The sequence below is a fragment of the Hyperolius riggenbachi genome, chromosome 5, assembly GCF_040937935.1.
Source record: "Hyperolius riggenbachi isolate aHypRig1 chromosome 5, aHypRig1.pri, whole genome shotgun sequence".
In the NCBI taxonomy this organism is placed as follows: domain Eukaryota; kingdom Metazoa; phylum Chordata; class Amphibia; order Anura; family Hyperoliidae; genus Hyperolius; species Hyperolius riggenbachi.
The window spans coordinates 32,751,603-32,766,922 of record NC_090650.1 but is presented as its reverse complement, the minus strand read 5'-3'; the positions used below and the strand labels follow the sequence as shown (position 1 = coordinate 32,766,922).

Sequence of the window (15,320 nt, the reverse complement as noted above, 5' to 3'; positions counted from 1 at the left end):
GAGGGACGCTGCCGACCCAGGTGAGCTTGACAGAGGTAATTGACAGAGCCTGTCAATTACAGGCTCTGTCTGAATGAGATTGGATGGCAGGGAGCTGTGGGGTGAAAATCGTACTTGCCCTGAAGTCTTCGGGGCAAAGGTGACACTCCGCCCCCTCCTCGGCAGTACGGCGGCAACCATGTTTCTGAAGACTGCCAAAGGTCTTCAAAACCTTCACCTGCATGGCCACGGCCCGCCCCCAGCTCGGCAGCCACTAATCAGGCCGTAGCTGCCAAGCTGGGGGCGGTCCTGCAGGCGGGAGTGGCTAGAGCTGTGCGCTGACCTTGAGAAAAATCACCAGGGCCTGTTCTGAGAGGGAGGCGGAGCAATCCTCTGCCTGAAGGGAAGACATCAGGAGAGGTGAGTATTTAACCCAACAACCCCCCAATCCTCCATCATTCAGACAGAGCCTGTCATTACAGGCACTGTCTATTTGGCTTTAGGAAATCTTTAAAAGAGTCTGAAGTGTAAATTAGAAAATACAAAACAGATACTTCCCTAAGGAGAGGGAAGGCTCTGGTTCCTATAGAGCATTCCCGTTCCATCACCGGATTCCCTGCATTCTCACCTACTCGCGCATGCGCAATACAGAATGGCTGTCTTCGGGAGCACTCGGGCTCCCTAAACAAAGATTGCCGAACCCTCCAGCAGTGGCGGAAGTGAGCATTCTCATTGGTCGGAGACTGTTAACAAGGGATCCAGCAATGGAACACAGGGACTGTAGGAGGAATGGAAAGGCTCTATAGGACCCAAAGCCTTCCCTCTCCTTAGGTATCTGTTTGTTTCTTTTTTACTTACACTTTAGACTCACTTTAAAATGTAAGTTTTTTTTTCCACTCTACAGTTTATTATAATCTGGATGTTTACAGTTATTACAGCTAAGGCATTAATCCGCTATTGGAAACCAGCATATACTGCAGTGAGAGACCCAGGCTGTATTGTGTTACTTTATCCTCTGGATAGGGGTGTTGGATCAGCTGTATTTAGCTATTTTCCTTATCTTCTGGCTGCAGGTATGTCACGGTGTGGTGGAGTGGGAGCTGTTTCACCAGCTTTGTCTGTACGACGTGTGTGGGTGCTCCACCGGGAAGGACTGTCTGTGCAGCACTGTGGCAGCCTATGCCAGGCAGTGTGCCCAAGAAGGAATCATAGTGACCTGGAGGAATGAGTCCTTCTGCCGTAAGTCTGTCTCACTACCCAGTGGTGGGATTTGGGACCATTGCAATATTTGTTGGCTTAGTGGACCATCTGATTTCTCTTTTCCTTCTCAGCCACCCATTGTACTGGTGGACAGGTCTACATGGAGTGCTCCACCTCCTGCAAGAAGACCTGTTCTGACCTCCGCTTAGACGAAGCTGCGTCTTGCCAGGAGTTGGACAGCTGTGTGGCCGGATGCAACTGTCCAGAGGGTCTGGTGCTGGATGAGGGTGGGCAGTGTGTCCAGCCAGCTATGTGTCTCTGTTATCATGCAGGACAGGCCTACCTGCCAGGGACCTTTATCCAGAAGAGGTGCCAGAAATGGTGAGTCTTCATCCTAACTACCAAGTTCTATATTGTTTTTATAGTATCTCATACATTTCACGGTAATGTACTGTTGTGTATTGTTATGCTGTTCTGCTTTGTTGTATCATCTCATAACATATACTTTTGTGTCTTATGCCATTCTGGCTGTGGTGAATGATGTCTAGTTTGTGCCTGGAGATGATGGTGGTGTTTGTTTAGATTGATGACAATATTATTTATGGCTGTAAATTATGGCAATAGTTGTGGCAGAATATATTTAGTAGCAGTGATATTCATGGTGTTAGTTTTAGAAAATGGTGGTTGTTGCGCAGCCATCCTATTGTTCATTGTAGAAGATGAGGATGGATGTAGTACATGATGTGTTGTGCTTGGAAATGATATGGTGTTAGTGGTAGATGGTGATGATGATGATGGTATTGATGGTTGCAGAAGATGAGGATGGCTGTAGTATATGATGTGTTGTACTTGGAGATGATATGGTGTTGGTGGTAGATGATGATGATGGTATTGGTGGTTGTAAAAGATGAGGATGGCTGTAGTACATAAGGTGTAATGCTTGGAGATGATATGGTGTTGGGGGTAGAGGATGATGATGGTATTGTTGGTTGGAGAAGATGAGGATGGCTGTAGTACATGATGTGTAGTACTTGGAGATGATATGGTGTTGGGGGTAGAGGATGATGATGGTATTGTTGGTTGGAGAAGATGAGAATGCCTGTAGTACATGATGTGTAGTACTTGGAGATGATACAGTGTTGGTGGTAGATAATGATGATGATATTGGTGGTTGTAGAAGATGAGGATGGCTGTAGTACATGATGTGTAGTACTTGGAGATGACAAGGTGTTGGTGATAGATGATAATGCTATTGGTATTAGTGGTTGTAGAAGATGAGGATGGCTGTAGTACATGATGTGTAGTGCTTGAAGATGATACAGTGCTGGTGGTAGATGATGATGGTATTGGTGGTTGCAGAAGATGAGGATGGATGTAGTACATGATGTGTAGTGCTTGGAGATGATACATTGTTGGTGGTAGATAATGATGATGGTATTGGTGGTTGCAGAAGATGAGGATGGCTGTAGTACATGATGTGTAGTGCTTGGAGATGATGTAGTGTTGGTGGTAGATGATGATGATGATGGTATTGGTGGTTGGAAAATATGAGGCTGACTGTAGTACATGAGGTGTAATGCTTGGAGATGATATGGTGTTGGTGGTAGATGATGACGATGGTATTGGTGGTTGTAGAAGATGAGGATGGCTGTAGTACATGATATGTAGTGCTTGGAGATGATACGGTGTTGGTGGTAGATGACGATGGTATTGGTGGTTGTAGAAGATGAGGATGGCTGTAGTACATGATGTGTAGTGCTTGGAGATAATATGGTGTTGGAGGTAGATGATGATGACGGTATCAGTGGTTGTAGAAGATGAGGATGGCTGTAGTACATGATGTGTAGTCCTTGGCGATAATATGGTGTTGGAGGTAGATTATGATGACGGTATCAGTGGTTGTATTAGATGAGGATGGCTATAGTACATGATGTGTAGTGCTTGGAGATGATACAGTGTTGGTGGTAGATGATCATGATGGTATTGGTGGTTGCAGAAGATTGTACTCAAGTTATTTATTAGTAGGTGGCTGTAGTGGAAAAGTGTTGATGGTGATGATGGTAGAAAATGAGGAGATGATATTGGTAGACAAAGTGGTGGGAGATGGGTGGGAGGGAATATATTATTTGTGGACACAGAAGCAGGAGGTGGTTGAATTGTAACACAGATGGACAGAGTGGTAGGAGATGTCTGATGAAATCATTCTATGACCTGTTTCCTAAGCTACACAGGATAGGTTGATTTCATTGAATGTCTCAGCCACATGACGACATCTTGATCATCATATATGGCTGACTTCACCTGCTGTGATCAGTGTCCATTTGCCATCATGATGTGAATTGTAAGAGCTTAATCTTTATCACTGTTTTGTACAGCGATCCAAGGCCCCTGTGTCAGATGAGGTAACACTTAAAGAGAATCTGTATTGTTAAAATCGCTCAAAAGTAAACATACCAGTGCGTTAGGGGACATCTCCTATTACCCTCTGTCACAATTTCGCCGCTCCTCGCCGCATTAAAAGTGGTTAAAAACAGTTTTAAAAAGTTTGTTTGTAAACAAACAAAATGGCCACCAAAACAGGAAGTAGGTTGATGTACAGTATGTCCACACATAGAAAATACATCCATACACAAGCAGGCTGTATACAGCATTCCTTTTGAATCTCAAGAGATCATTTGTGTGTTTCTTTCCCCCATGCACTGAAGTTTCAGGCTGCTCTTTTCTTCCTGCAAACAGCTTTGCCCTTGTTTGTAATTCCTCAGTATGTGAAAGCCCAGCCAGCTCAGAGGACGATTTATCCAGCTGATTAGAGCAGCTTCTCTCTTCTCTCTTATCTAAATAACACACAGGCAGTGTGCATAGAGGGGCCAGAAAGGGTGAGTTCATAGCAGAACCACAACACTGAAGAACTTGGCAGCCTTCCAGACACAGGCCGACAAGTCTGACAGGGGAAAGATACATTGATTTATTACAGAGACTGTCATAGTAGAAAGTGCTGCAGTAAGCCAGAACACATTAGAATAGCTTTTGGAACATGTAGGATGATAAAAAACAGGATGCAATTTTTGTTACGGAGTCTCTTTAAAGAAGAAGTGTAACCAAAATAACTAACTTATTTTTTACAATATTTATTTATAAATTATTTACTCGTGTTTGCCCATTGTAAAATCTTTCTTCTCCCTGAATTACTTACTGAAATGTATCATGGGCACCATCTTTGGTACGGGTAATCTCTGTGGAATGTTCAGTTACTGAGAGTTCTAGATCCAGCAGAAAAGATCTCTGGTGTCCCAGAATGCTCGGGGGAGGAGACTTCCACATAATAAACAGCCAGGCTAAGCCGCAGTAGTTCCTCTTTAAGGTTGCCATACATTGTATAACTTTTTGCCCAATCAGATGTTTAATTAGACAAAAATGTCTAATCACTCGTAAATTGAAGTTGATTTAAGTATTTACGATTTTAATTATGATTGATATTACGATTTGAAACACTGAACCGCAATGTTGGGTCAATTGTAATGTCGATCACAATATAAATCGTAATTATAATTACGATCGTAAGCAAAATTATGTGGGGTTTGGCCAGATTTACTCTTGACTGTCTTTGCTGCCTCATGTTTCTTCTTTCAGCATTTGTGAGAATGGCGTATGGAACTGCCCCGAGGACAACTGCCCAGAGGTGGCCTATTGCCCTGGTGACTTGATCTATAAATATGGATCCTGTTTACTCACCTGTGACAACTTGGATCAGAACGAGACGTGTGCCGATGCTCTAGATGGCTGTGTATGTCCAGATGGCACAGTGCTGCTGGTCAGTATGCTTCCCATAAGACTTGCAGAACTCTCTGTGATAGAAACTCATTCAATTCTCTCCTGGTGACAGGATGACCGATGTGTCCCTCCTGAGGACTGTCCGTGCCATCACCATGGGAGGCTCTACCAGCCGAACCAGAACATCACCAAAGACTGCAACACCTGGTAAGGCTTTGGACTATCCTCAAACTGTATGAATTGTTGCTTTATACAAACTGTTCTTTTACATCTTATTAGTGAACAACACTACGTAATGCATTAACCTTCATGGATCCCAGGGAATTGGTGAGACTTTATGATGTAGTTTGAGTCTCTGCCCCTCCCATAATAGTAAAATTTCCCTGCGGTAGTTTTGTCTCTATCCCTCTTGTCTTGGTTAGATTTCCCTGATCTAGTTCTGTCTCCACCCCTCTTGTCATGGGGAGATTTCCCTGCAGTAGTTTTGACTCCACCCCTCTTGTCATGGTGATATTTCCCTGCAGTAGTTTGTGTCTCCACCCCTCTTGTAATGGGGAGATTTCCCTGCGGTAGTTCTGTCTCCACCCCTCTTGTAATGGGGATATTTCCCTGCAGTAGTTTGTGTCTCCACCCCTCTTGTAATGGGGAGATTTCCCCACGGTAGTTCTGTCTCCACCCTCTTGTAATGGGGATATTTCCCTGCAGTAGTTTTGACTCCACCCCTCTTGTCATGGTGATATTTCCCTGCAGTAGTTTGTGTCTCCACCCCTCTTGTAATGGGGAGATTTCCCTGCAGTAGTTTTGACTCCACCCCTCTTGTCATGGTGATATTTCCCTGCAGTAGTTTGTGTCTCCACCCCTCTTGTAATGGGGAGATTTCTCTGCAGTAGTTTTGTCTCCACCCCTCTTGTAATGGGGAAATTTCCCTGCAGTAGTTCTGACTCCACCCCTCTTGTAATGGGGAGATTTCCCTGCAGTAGTTTGTGTCTCCACCCCTCTTGTAATGGGGAAATTTCCCTGCAGTAATTTTGTCTCCACCCCTCTTGTAATGGGGAGATTTCCCTGCAGTAATTTTGTCTCCACCCCTCTTGTAATGGTGAGATTTCCCTGCAGTAGTTTTGACTCCACCCCTCTTGTCATGGTGATATTTCCCTGCAGTAGTTTGTGTCTCCACCCCTCTTGTAATGGGGAGATTTCCCTGCGGTAGTTCTGTCTCCACCCCTCTTGTAATGGGGAGATTTCCCTGCAGTAGTTTTGTCTCCACCCCTCTTGTAATGGTGAGATTTCCCTGCAGTCGTTTTGTCTCCACCCTGTTAGGCTTGGAGGTGTAATCTCCACAGTCAGCATACAACACATAAGCTGACGTGAAGGAGGTACACACACCAGCACAAGGAATCAGGATATCCCCAGTTTAGTGGAGGAGAGGACTGACTCCAATAGGAGATTGTGGTGCACAGAGCCGGTGCAGATCCGAACAGCCACAAACAACACTTTCGTAATAACGTCTCAGCGCAAAGTAGCGCTGAGCGCACAAACCAGGACTGAGGAGATCAGGACAGGTAGACAGAATGAACGCCTGCTTAACTAGCCACTACTTAGTGACAGCAAGCGTCCACAATAAGACAGACTGGAATGAGGCAGCCAATGCGTTTGCAGCGATGGCGTGCCTCACAAAGACAGGACAAGATAGTCAGGAAATAGCAGGATCAAGATAGATGAATGTAACACAGACAAATATACAATAAGTATGTTTTCCTAGCGTATTACAATTACAGCTATCAATGAAACTATTTGTAACGTCTGACTAACATATGTATATATCGGCAATGAACCGATATATGACTTAAGCAGGAACACTGACTAGCACTGGAGCAATACAGGGAACAGGGCTCAGAAGGATTCGCTATCTCTTCGCAGAGATGAACGCAATCCACAAACGGTAACAGGACAGGATTCAGAAGGATTCGTTATCTCCTCGCAGAGATGAACGCAATCCACAAACAGGACCAGGAGCAGGATACTAGCTCAGCACGGGTGCTCACGATACGTGCAAACTACCAAAACGTGCTGGAAGGCTGACTAACTGAACACAGGAAATAAACAGTTCGTGTACGTATATATCAGCGACACTGATGTATCAACGTAACACGAGTACAAGGAAAATAACAAAATGCGCAAGTATGCGTATATATTGGCGATGAACCAATATATGACACAAGACAAGCAAGTAACAACTTCTAGAACAAGAGCAGAACTAGGAGGACTCGCTGACCCCTTCGCAGGAGTCAGCGCAGTCCACACGGACCAGGAACGAGGTGGGGCACGAGCAGAGTAACAGACAGAATCTGAGACTATGGTAGCCCATCAAGCATTGCAGGAAGCAGTTCTTTATACTGAGGTCATCCAATGGGAGCAGACCTGCAGATTCCCACACAAGTGAATGGTAATTAATCACAGGCTGACAGCAGGAAAAGGCAGACAATGATATGCAGCCTGCAGGAAAGGGATTGCCCCTCCATTGCGGCAGACAATGTTTGTTTACACAAAAGCATATTAAACTGTCATTAACTTCAGAGCGACTGCAGATGGAATCAGCAACTAGTTTAAGTGCAAACCAAACTATGCAAGAAAATGCATGTAATGACATCAGAACTGCTTGGGTTACAATACCACTGCAGCCAGCAGTAAACGCTGCAGACATGATCATAACACACCCCTTTTATCATGGTGAGATTTCCCTGCAGTAGTTTTGTGTCTCCACCCCTCTTGTAATGGGAGATTTCCCTGCAGTAGTTTTGTCTCCACCCCTCTTGTAATGGGGAAATTTCCCTGCAGTAGTTCTGACTCCACCCCTCTTGTAATGGGGAGATTTCCCTGCAGTAATTTTGTCTCCACCCCTCTTGTAATGGTGATATTTCCCTGCAGTAGTTTGTGTCTCCACCCCTCTTGTAATGGGGAGATTTCCCTGAAGTAGTTTTGTCTCCACCCCTCTTGTAATGGGGAGATTTCCCTGAAGTAATTTTGTCTCCACCCCTTTTGTAATGGGGAGATTTCCCTGCAGTAGTTCTGACTCCACCCCTCTTGTAATGGTGAGATTTCCCTGCAGTCGTTTTGTCTCCACCCCTTTTGTCATGGTGAGATTTCCCTGCAGTAGTTTTGTGTCTCCACCCCTCTTGTAATGGGAGATTTCCCTGCAGTAGTTCTGACTCCACCCCTCTTGTAATGGGAGATTTCCCTGCAGTAGTTTTGTCTCCACCCCTCTTGTAATGGGGAGATTTCCCTGCAGTAGTATTGTCTCCACCCCTCCTGTAATGGGGAGATTTCCCTGCAGTAGTTGTGTCTCCACCCCTCCTGTAATGGGGAGATTTCCCTGCAGTAGTTTGTGTCTCCACCCCTCCTGTAATGGGGAGATTTCTCTGCAGTAGTTTTCTCTGGCCCTCCCATAATGGGGAGATTTCCCTGCTGTAGTTCTGTCTCCACCCCTCTTGTAATGGGGAGATTTCCCTGCAGTAGTTTTGTCTCCACCCCTCTTCTAATGGGCAGATTTCCCTGCAGTAGTTCTGTCTCCACCCTCTTGTAATGGGGAGATTTCCCTGCAGTAGTTTTGTCTCCACCCCTCTTCTAATGGGGAGATTTCCCTGCAGTAGTTCTGTCTCCACCCTCTTCTAATGGGCAGATTTCCCTGCAGTAGTTTGTGTCTCAACCCCTCTTGTCATTTTGAGATTTCCCTGCGGTATTTTAGTCTCCACCCCTCTTGTAATGAGGAGATTTCCCTGAAGTAGTTTTGTCTCCGCCCCTTTTGTAATGGTGAGATTTCCCTGCAGTAGTTTGTGTCTCCACCCCTCTTGTAATGGGGAGATTTCCCTGCAGTAGTTGTGTCTCCACCCCTCTTGTAATTGGGAGATTTTCCTGCGGTAGTTGTGTCTCCACCCCTCTTGTAATGGTAATATTTCCCTGCAGTAGTTTTGTGTATACCCCTCTTGTAATGGGGAGATTTCCCTGCGGTAGTTTAGTCTCCACCCCTCTTGTAATGGGGAGATTTCCCTGCAGTAGTTTTGTCTCCAGCCCTTTTGTAATGGGGAGATTTGTCTTGTGATGGGGAGGAGAGGAGAGGTGGGATTAGTGAGTAAGAGTATAATTATATTTCATATACCTGAAGAAGAGCATTAGTTTTCTCTGTATTCCCAGCGCCCCACTTGATGACTCGTGCACATAGCAGTAATCTCCTTGTCTTGCAGTGTATGTAAGCACCGGCGCTGGGAGTGCACTGACTACCAGTGTGCCGGGATATGCACTGCAACCGGCGACCCTCACTATGTTACCTTCGATGGAAGATCGTTCACCTTCCTGGGAGACTGCCAGTATATTCTGGCCAGAGAGACACACGGCCTCTTCACCGTCACCACCGAGAATGTGCCATGTGGGAGCAGCGGCATCACCTGCACCAAATCTGTGATGGTCATGATTGGAAATACTGTGGTTCATCTGCTAAGAGGTGGGTGACAGAGGCGGCACTGGTGATGGGGGAGGGGAGAGGTGGGATTATTGATAGGGTATGGCATCACTGGTGATGGGGAGGAGGAGGGTAGTGATGGGATTAGTGATTGGGTAAGGCATCACTGGTGATTGGGAATGGAGAGGTGGGATTGGTGATGGAGGGAGGAAGCACTGGTTATTGGTGGCGAGGCAGAATTAGTGATGGAGGGATGCAGCACTGGTGATGGGGAGGAGAGAGGTGGGATTAGTGATTGGGTAAGTCACCACTGGTGATGGGAAGGGAGAGGTGGGATTGGTGATGGAGGGAGGAAGCACTGGTTATTGGGGCGGGGCAGAATTAGTGATGGAGGGAGGCAGCACTGGTGATGGGGAGGAGAAGAGGTGGGATCAGTAAGGGAGGGAGGCATCACTGGTAAAAGGGGAGGGTAGAGGTGGGATTAGTGATAGAGGGAGGCATCAGTGGTGATGGGGAGAGGTGAGATTGTGATTGGGTAAGGCACCATTGGTGATGGGAAGGGGAGAGATGGGACTGGTGATGGAGGGAGGCAGCACTGGTGATGGGGAGGAGGAGAGGTAGCATTAGTGACAAACTGTGGAAAGTCTAAGAAGGCACCAGATAAGGGAAAAACTTGAGGAAAGTCATCACTGGTCAGGCTGGTGGCAGCAGTAGTGATGAGCGAGGGTCTTGACTGATGATGGGGAGGAGTGGAGGTAGCACTGATGAAGGGAGGAGGGAGCACTAGAAGTGGGGGGGAGTGAAAGTAGCCTTGTCATGGGGAGAGGTGGAATTGTTAATTGGGTAAAGCATCACTGGTGGCGGGGATGGGGAGGAGGGGTGAGGTGGTATCAGTGATTGGGTAAGGCATCACTGGTGATGGGAAGGAGGGGAGAGGTGGGATCAGTGATTGGGTAAGGCATCACTGGTGATGGGAAGGAGGGGAGAGGATGGATCAGTGATTGGGTAAGGCATCACTGGTGATGGGAAGGAGGGGAGAGGTGGGATCAGTGATTGGGTAAGGCATCACTGGTGATGGGTAGGAGGGGAGAGGTGGGACTAGTGATTGGGTAAGGCATCACTGGTGATGGGGAAGAGGGGAGATGTGGGATTGGTGATGGAGAGAGGAAGCACTGGTTATTGGGGCGGGGCAGAATTAGCGATAGAGGGAGGCATCACTGGTGATGGGGGAGGAGAGAGGTGGGATTGGTGATGGAGGGAGGAAGCACTGGTTATTGGGTGGGGAAGAATTGGTGATGGAGGGAGGCATCACTGGTGATGGGGAGGAGAGAGATGGGATTGGTGATGGAGGGAGGAAGCACTGTTTATTGGGGTGGGGCAGTATTAATGATGGAGGGAGGCAGCACTGGTGATGGGGAGGAGGAGAGGTAGCATTGGTGACAAACTGAGGAAAGTCTAAAAAGGCACCAGAAAAGGGAAAAACTTGAGGAAAGTCATCACTGGTCTGGCTGGTGGCAGCAGTAGTGATGGACGAGGGCGGAGGGAAACACTGGAAATGGGGGGAGGGGAGGAAGCACTAGTAATGGGGGGAGCACTAGGGGATGAAAAAGAAGAACAGTATCAGTGGTGATAAAAGGTAGGGGAAGGGAAGGCACTGATGATGGGAGGAGAGGTAGCACTAGTGGGAGGGACGGGATGGCATTGGCATCACTGATTGTATGGCAGCACTAGTGACAGGAAAGAGAGAAGGTAGAACTAGTGATGGGAGTAGGGGAGGCAGCATTGGTAATGGGGATAAAACTACTGATGTTGAATATGGAAGTTGGCTCTTCTTTTGCCTACAGTTTTTTTTCCCCCTATTGCATATCTCTCTCTCTCTCTCTCTCTCTCTCTCTCTCTCTCTCTCTCTCTCTCTCTCTCTCTCTCTCTTTTTCATTCCCTTCCTTTCTCTCCAAGTTTCTGTCATCCTCCCCCATTCCACTCTCAGCACCTCTCTTTCTCTCTCTCCCATTCCCTCCAGGTCTCTCTCTTCTTCTCCCACCTCACCCCAGTCTCTCTCTTCTCCCTCTTGTAGGTAAGGAGGTGACTGTGAACGGAGTGCCAGTCAGACTCCCCAAAATGTACAGTGGAAATGGGATTATTCTAGAGCAGGCCGGACTGTTCACCATCCTGATTGCACATTTGGGACTTACCGTTCTCTGGGATGGAGGTGAGTGCTGCAGTTTTAACACTGTAAAAAATACCAGTGGTGCTCATCAAGATTTCGGATATCCGAACTACCCAGATAATCTGAACTTTTTCCACTATCGGTGCTTTGAATAGCAATTCGGATATTTTTTTAAAATCCGAATAGTCTATCTGAGCAAACTCGGATTTCCCATCTGAAATCCGAAATCCGGGCGGATAGTTAGTTCAGATATCCGAACAGAAGCCAAAATCACCTTCAATGGCAAAAATCAGAGAGAGAGAGAGAGAGAGAGAGAGAGAGAGAGAGAGAGAGAGAGAGAGGAGAGAGAGAGACCTCCGAAAGGGATTTCGGCCATTTGAAGAGACTTTTGGAAGCATTTTAATCCATTTTCAGGTAACTTCTGGTTTTCTATCCAGATATCCGAATCCGGCCGGATACTGAGGTCGGATATCCGATTCGGATCCGGATTGGAAAATTTTAAACTCGGATATCCGACCCGGATCGGATATCTGGGTATCCGGATCCGAATTAGATCCAGATAGTGAAAAGTGGTATCCGAGTAGCACTGAATAATACACACACTTCATGGCCACAACTGTAGAAACTTCTGATCAGTCAGTCCTGCACTGCATGACCTGCATCATACTTTGCAGTTAGCACTACCCTGTGTTTAGAGGGATTTGTTGTCTAATTATGTGTTTAAGGGAACACTTTGCCTAACTGTGATGTTGGGGGGATCTGTGACATCACCCTCCAATTACCATTTAGCCCTCATTCACGGAGGGTATTTTGAAGGCATCCAGAACTATAGGCAAAGTAACATTTTGGATTGGTTAGTGAGTTCACACACAATACTATTTTGATTGCATGTATAATCGATACAATATGCGATCGGGTCGGTTAAGCTGCCACCACTTCTCACCACTTTTCATTAGCTAGTCCTGTAGGAAAACGTGTTATTTCAACAACCTCACTAGATATGTCAGTATATATTAAGAAAACAGTTATGGTAACTTTCTCTCAGAAAGACAGGATTTTTTTGCAGTGCTTAGACAAACATTGTTTTAATCGTTTAGTTTATAACAAAATAGTACATGAAAATCAACACAGAAAAATGACAAAGCATTAATTTAACCTTTTCGGAACCGGCCACCTACCCCCCCCCCCCCCCCTTAAGGACCAGGCATTTTGCACGGGAAGGGGGTGCGCGCGTTTGGGGGGGTCAGGCGGCCGGATCCGTCTGTGGCTGCCTGGATTTGTGTCCCCCCATGGTGGCCTGGGCCCCCCCTTCTGCCAGCAGCCTTCACTTACCTTCCAGGCTCCAGCGATGAGCCGCACGGGACCCTCTTCTCCCGCCGGCTTCTCCGTTCTGTCTGACGATCAGTTCCGGGTCGCGGCTTGATGACGTCATCAAGCCGGGACCCGGCACTGATGTCAGACGGAGCGGAGATGCCGGCCAGAGCGGAGGGGGGTGCCGATCGTCGCGGGAACGGCAGGGAGGTGAGTGGATCCTCTTCTTTTCCCCCCTGCCGCCGCAGCTGTCAAACTGATCACTGCGATCCGACGGCGATCGTAGTGATCACGTGATCAGCAGCCATACGCGATGGCTGCTGATCACTCGGGGGAGATGTCGGCTGTCATATGACAGCTTAATCTCCCCCTCCGGGTGCGCACGATCGCATCGGGAGCGGAAATTGCGGGCCGGCGTAGATTCTACACCGCATCAGGCTAGAACAGCCACAAGTGCGGCGTAGAATCTAATGCACGTGGTCCCGAAAAGGTTAATATTGATACATGTAAGGTCATGCATCTCAGCCATACTAATGGCATAGCACTCTATAAAATAAAAGGGATACAGCTGGGAACAACAAGCTTGGAGAAGGACATGGTTGATAATAAATTAAGCAACTGTATTTAATGCCAAACAGCTGCAGCTAAAGCAAATACAATTCTGGTATGCATACAACATGTATGAGTATATACAAATACACTATAAAAGCTTGCCCAATGAGCTTTTCCTCCCTGGATCTAGACAAAGGACCAGAGGACATAATCTACACATGGAGGAAAATGACATTTGACTGAACTTGAAATGTCCAATAATCATCATCAATTCAGGGAACACACTTGTAGATTTATTTATGTTTTTCCACGCACAGATAGTTATAGTCAATGGCCCACTTGGGAATCGCACTTTTTTTGCGTTTGTTTAGGTTTCTTCTTGCGATTTTAAATCGGTCAGCATTCTGCTTATTTTCTGCCCAATGCGCGTTTGTAATCACAATGTATTCTGCCGCATCTAAAAAACTGTGAATAAGCCTGGGAAATCCCATGCTATAACAAGTGACTGCGAATGCAGAATGATGGAAACCCAGATATGGCTGGGAGAATGCACTGTCGGGTGTGTTCCCTGCCTAAGGGCCAGGGGTGGTGACAAATGGTATCAAATAGAGAGTAAAGGTGCCCATACACCTTTCCAGGGTCCCCCCAGTCATTGTGTCGCTGCTGGGAATAGTAGTACACCGCTCGCTCAGCCACACTATATAGCATTCTGTTTACTGCCACTCTGTGTCTGCTGGGAATAGTAGTACACCGCTCGCTCAGCCACACTATATAGCATTCTGTTTACTGCCACTCTGTGTACCTCGCTCAGCCACACTATATAGCATTGTGTTTACTGCCACTCTGTGTCTGCTGGGAATAGTAGTACACCGCTCGCTCAGCCACACTATATAGCATTCTGTTTACTGCCACTCTGTGTACCTCGCTCAGCCACACTATATAGCATTGTGTTTACTGCCACTCTGTGTCTGCTGGGAATAGTAGTACACCGCTCGCTCAGCCACACTATATAGCATTCTGTTTACTGCCACTCTGTGTACCTCGCTCAGCCACACTATATAGCATTGTGTTTACTGCCACTCTGTGTCTGCTGGGAATAGTAGTACACCGCTCGCTCAGCCACACTATATAGCATTCTGTTTACTGCCACTCTGTGTACCTCGCTCAGCCACACTATATAGCATTCTGTTTACTGCCACTCTGTGTCTGCTGGGAATAGTAGTACACCACTCGCTCAGCCACACTACATAGCATTCTGTTTACTGCCACTCTGTGTACCTCGCTCAGCCACACTATATAGCATTGTGTTTACTGCCACTTTGTGTCTGCTGGGAATAGTAGTACACCGCTCGCTCAGCCACACTATATAGCATTGTGTTTACTGCCACTCTGTGTACCTCGCTCAGCCACACTATATAGCATTGTGTTTACTGCCACTCTGTGTCTGCTGGGAATAGTAGTACACCGCTCGCTCAGCCACACTATATAGCATTCTGTTTACTGCCACTCTGTGTACCTCGCTCAGCCACACTATATAGCATTCTGTTTACTGCCACTTTGTGTCTGCTGGGAATAGTAGTACACCGCTCGCTCAGCCACACTATATAGCATTGTGTTTACTGCCACTCTGTGTACCTCGCTCAGCCACACTATATAGCATTGTGTTTACTGCCACTCTGTGTCTGCTAGGAACAGTACTACACCGCTCGCTCAGCCACACTATATAGCATTCTGTTTACTGCCACTCTGTGTCTGCTGGGAATAGTAGTACACCGCTCACTCAGCCACACTATATAGCATTGTGTTTACTGCCACTCTGTGTACCTCGCTCAGCCACACTATATAGCATTGTGTTTACTGCCACTCTGTGTCTGCTGGGAAAGCATT

At 46.8% G+C, this 15,320-nt stretch overlaps 2 protein-coding genes across 6 annotated transcripts in view; one reads left to right on the top strand and one right to left on the bottom strand.

Annotated features, from left to right (window-relative positions):
* Nucleotides 1-15,320, top strand: part of LOC137518095 (SCO-spondin-like) — a 296,678-nt gene that overhangs the window by 57,334 nt on the left and 224,024 nt on the right. For 2 of the 3 annotated variants that reach the window (XM_068235412.1, XM_068235411.1), the window contains exons 18-23: nt 1,053-1,218; nt 1,311-1,560; nt 4,810-4,990; nt 5,063-5,157; nt 9,189-9,445; nt 11,478-11,612. In XM_068235412.1, coding sequence (XP_068091513.1) covers nt 1,053-1,218; nt 1,311-1,560; nt 4,810-4,990; nt 5,063-5,157; nt 9,189-9,445; nt 11,478-11,612 — 1,084 coding nt within the window. Of the gene's footprint in view, nt 1-1,052; nt 1,219-1,310; nt 1,561-4,809; nt 4,991-5,062; nt 5,158-9,188; nt 9,446-11,477; nt 11,613-15,320 lie in introns of those variants that run through there. The other variant, XM_068235413.1, reaches the window with a different exon arrangement.
* Nucleotides 1-15,320, bottom strand: part of LOC137518100 (uncharacterized) — a 266,833-nt gene that overhangs the window by 90,288 nt on the left and 161,225 nt on the right. The gene's annotated exons all lie outside the window — the stretch shown is intronic.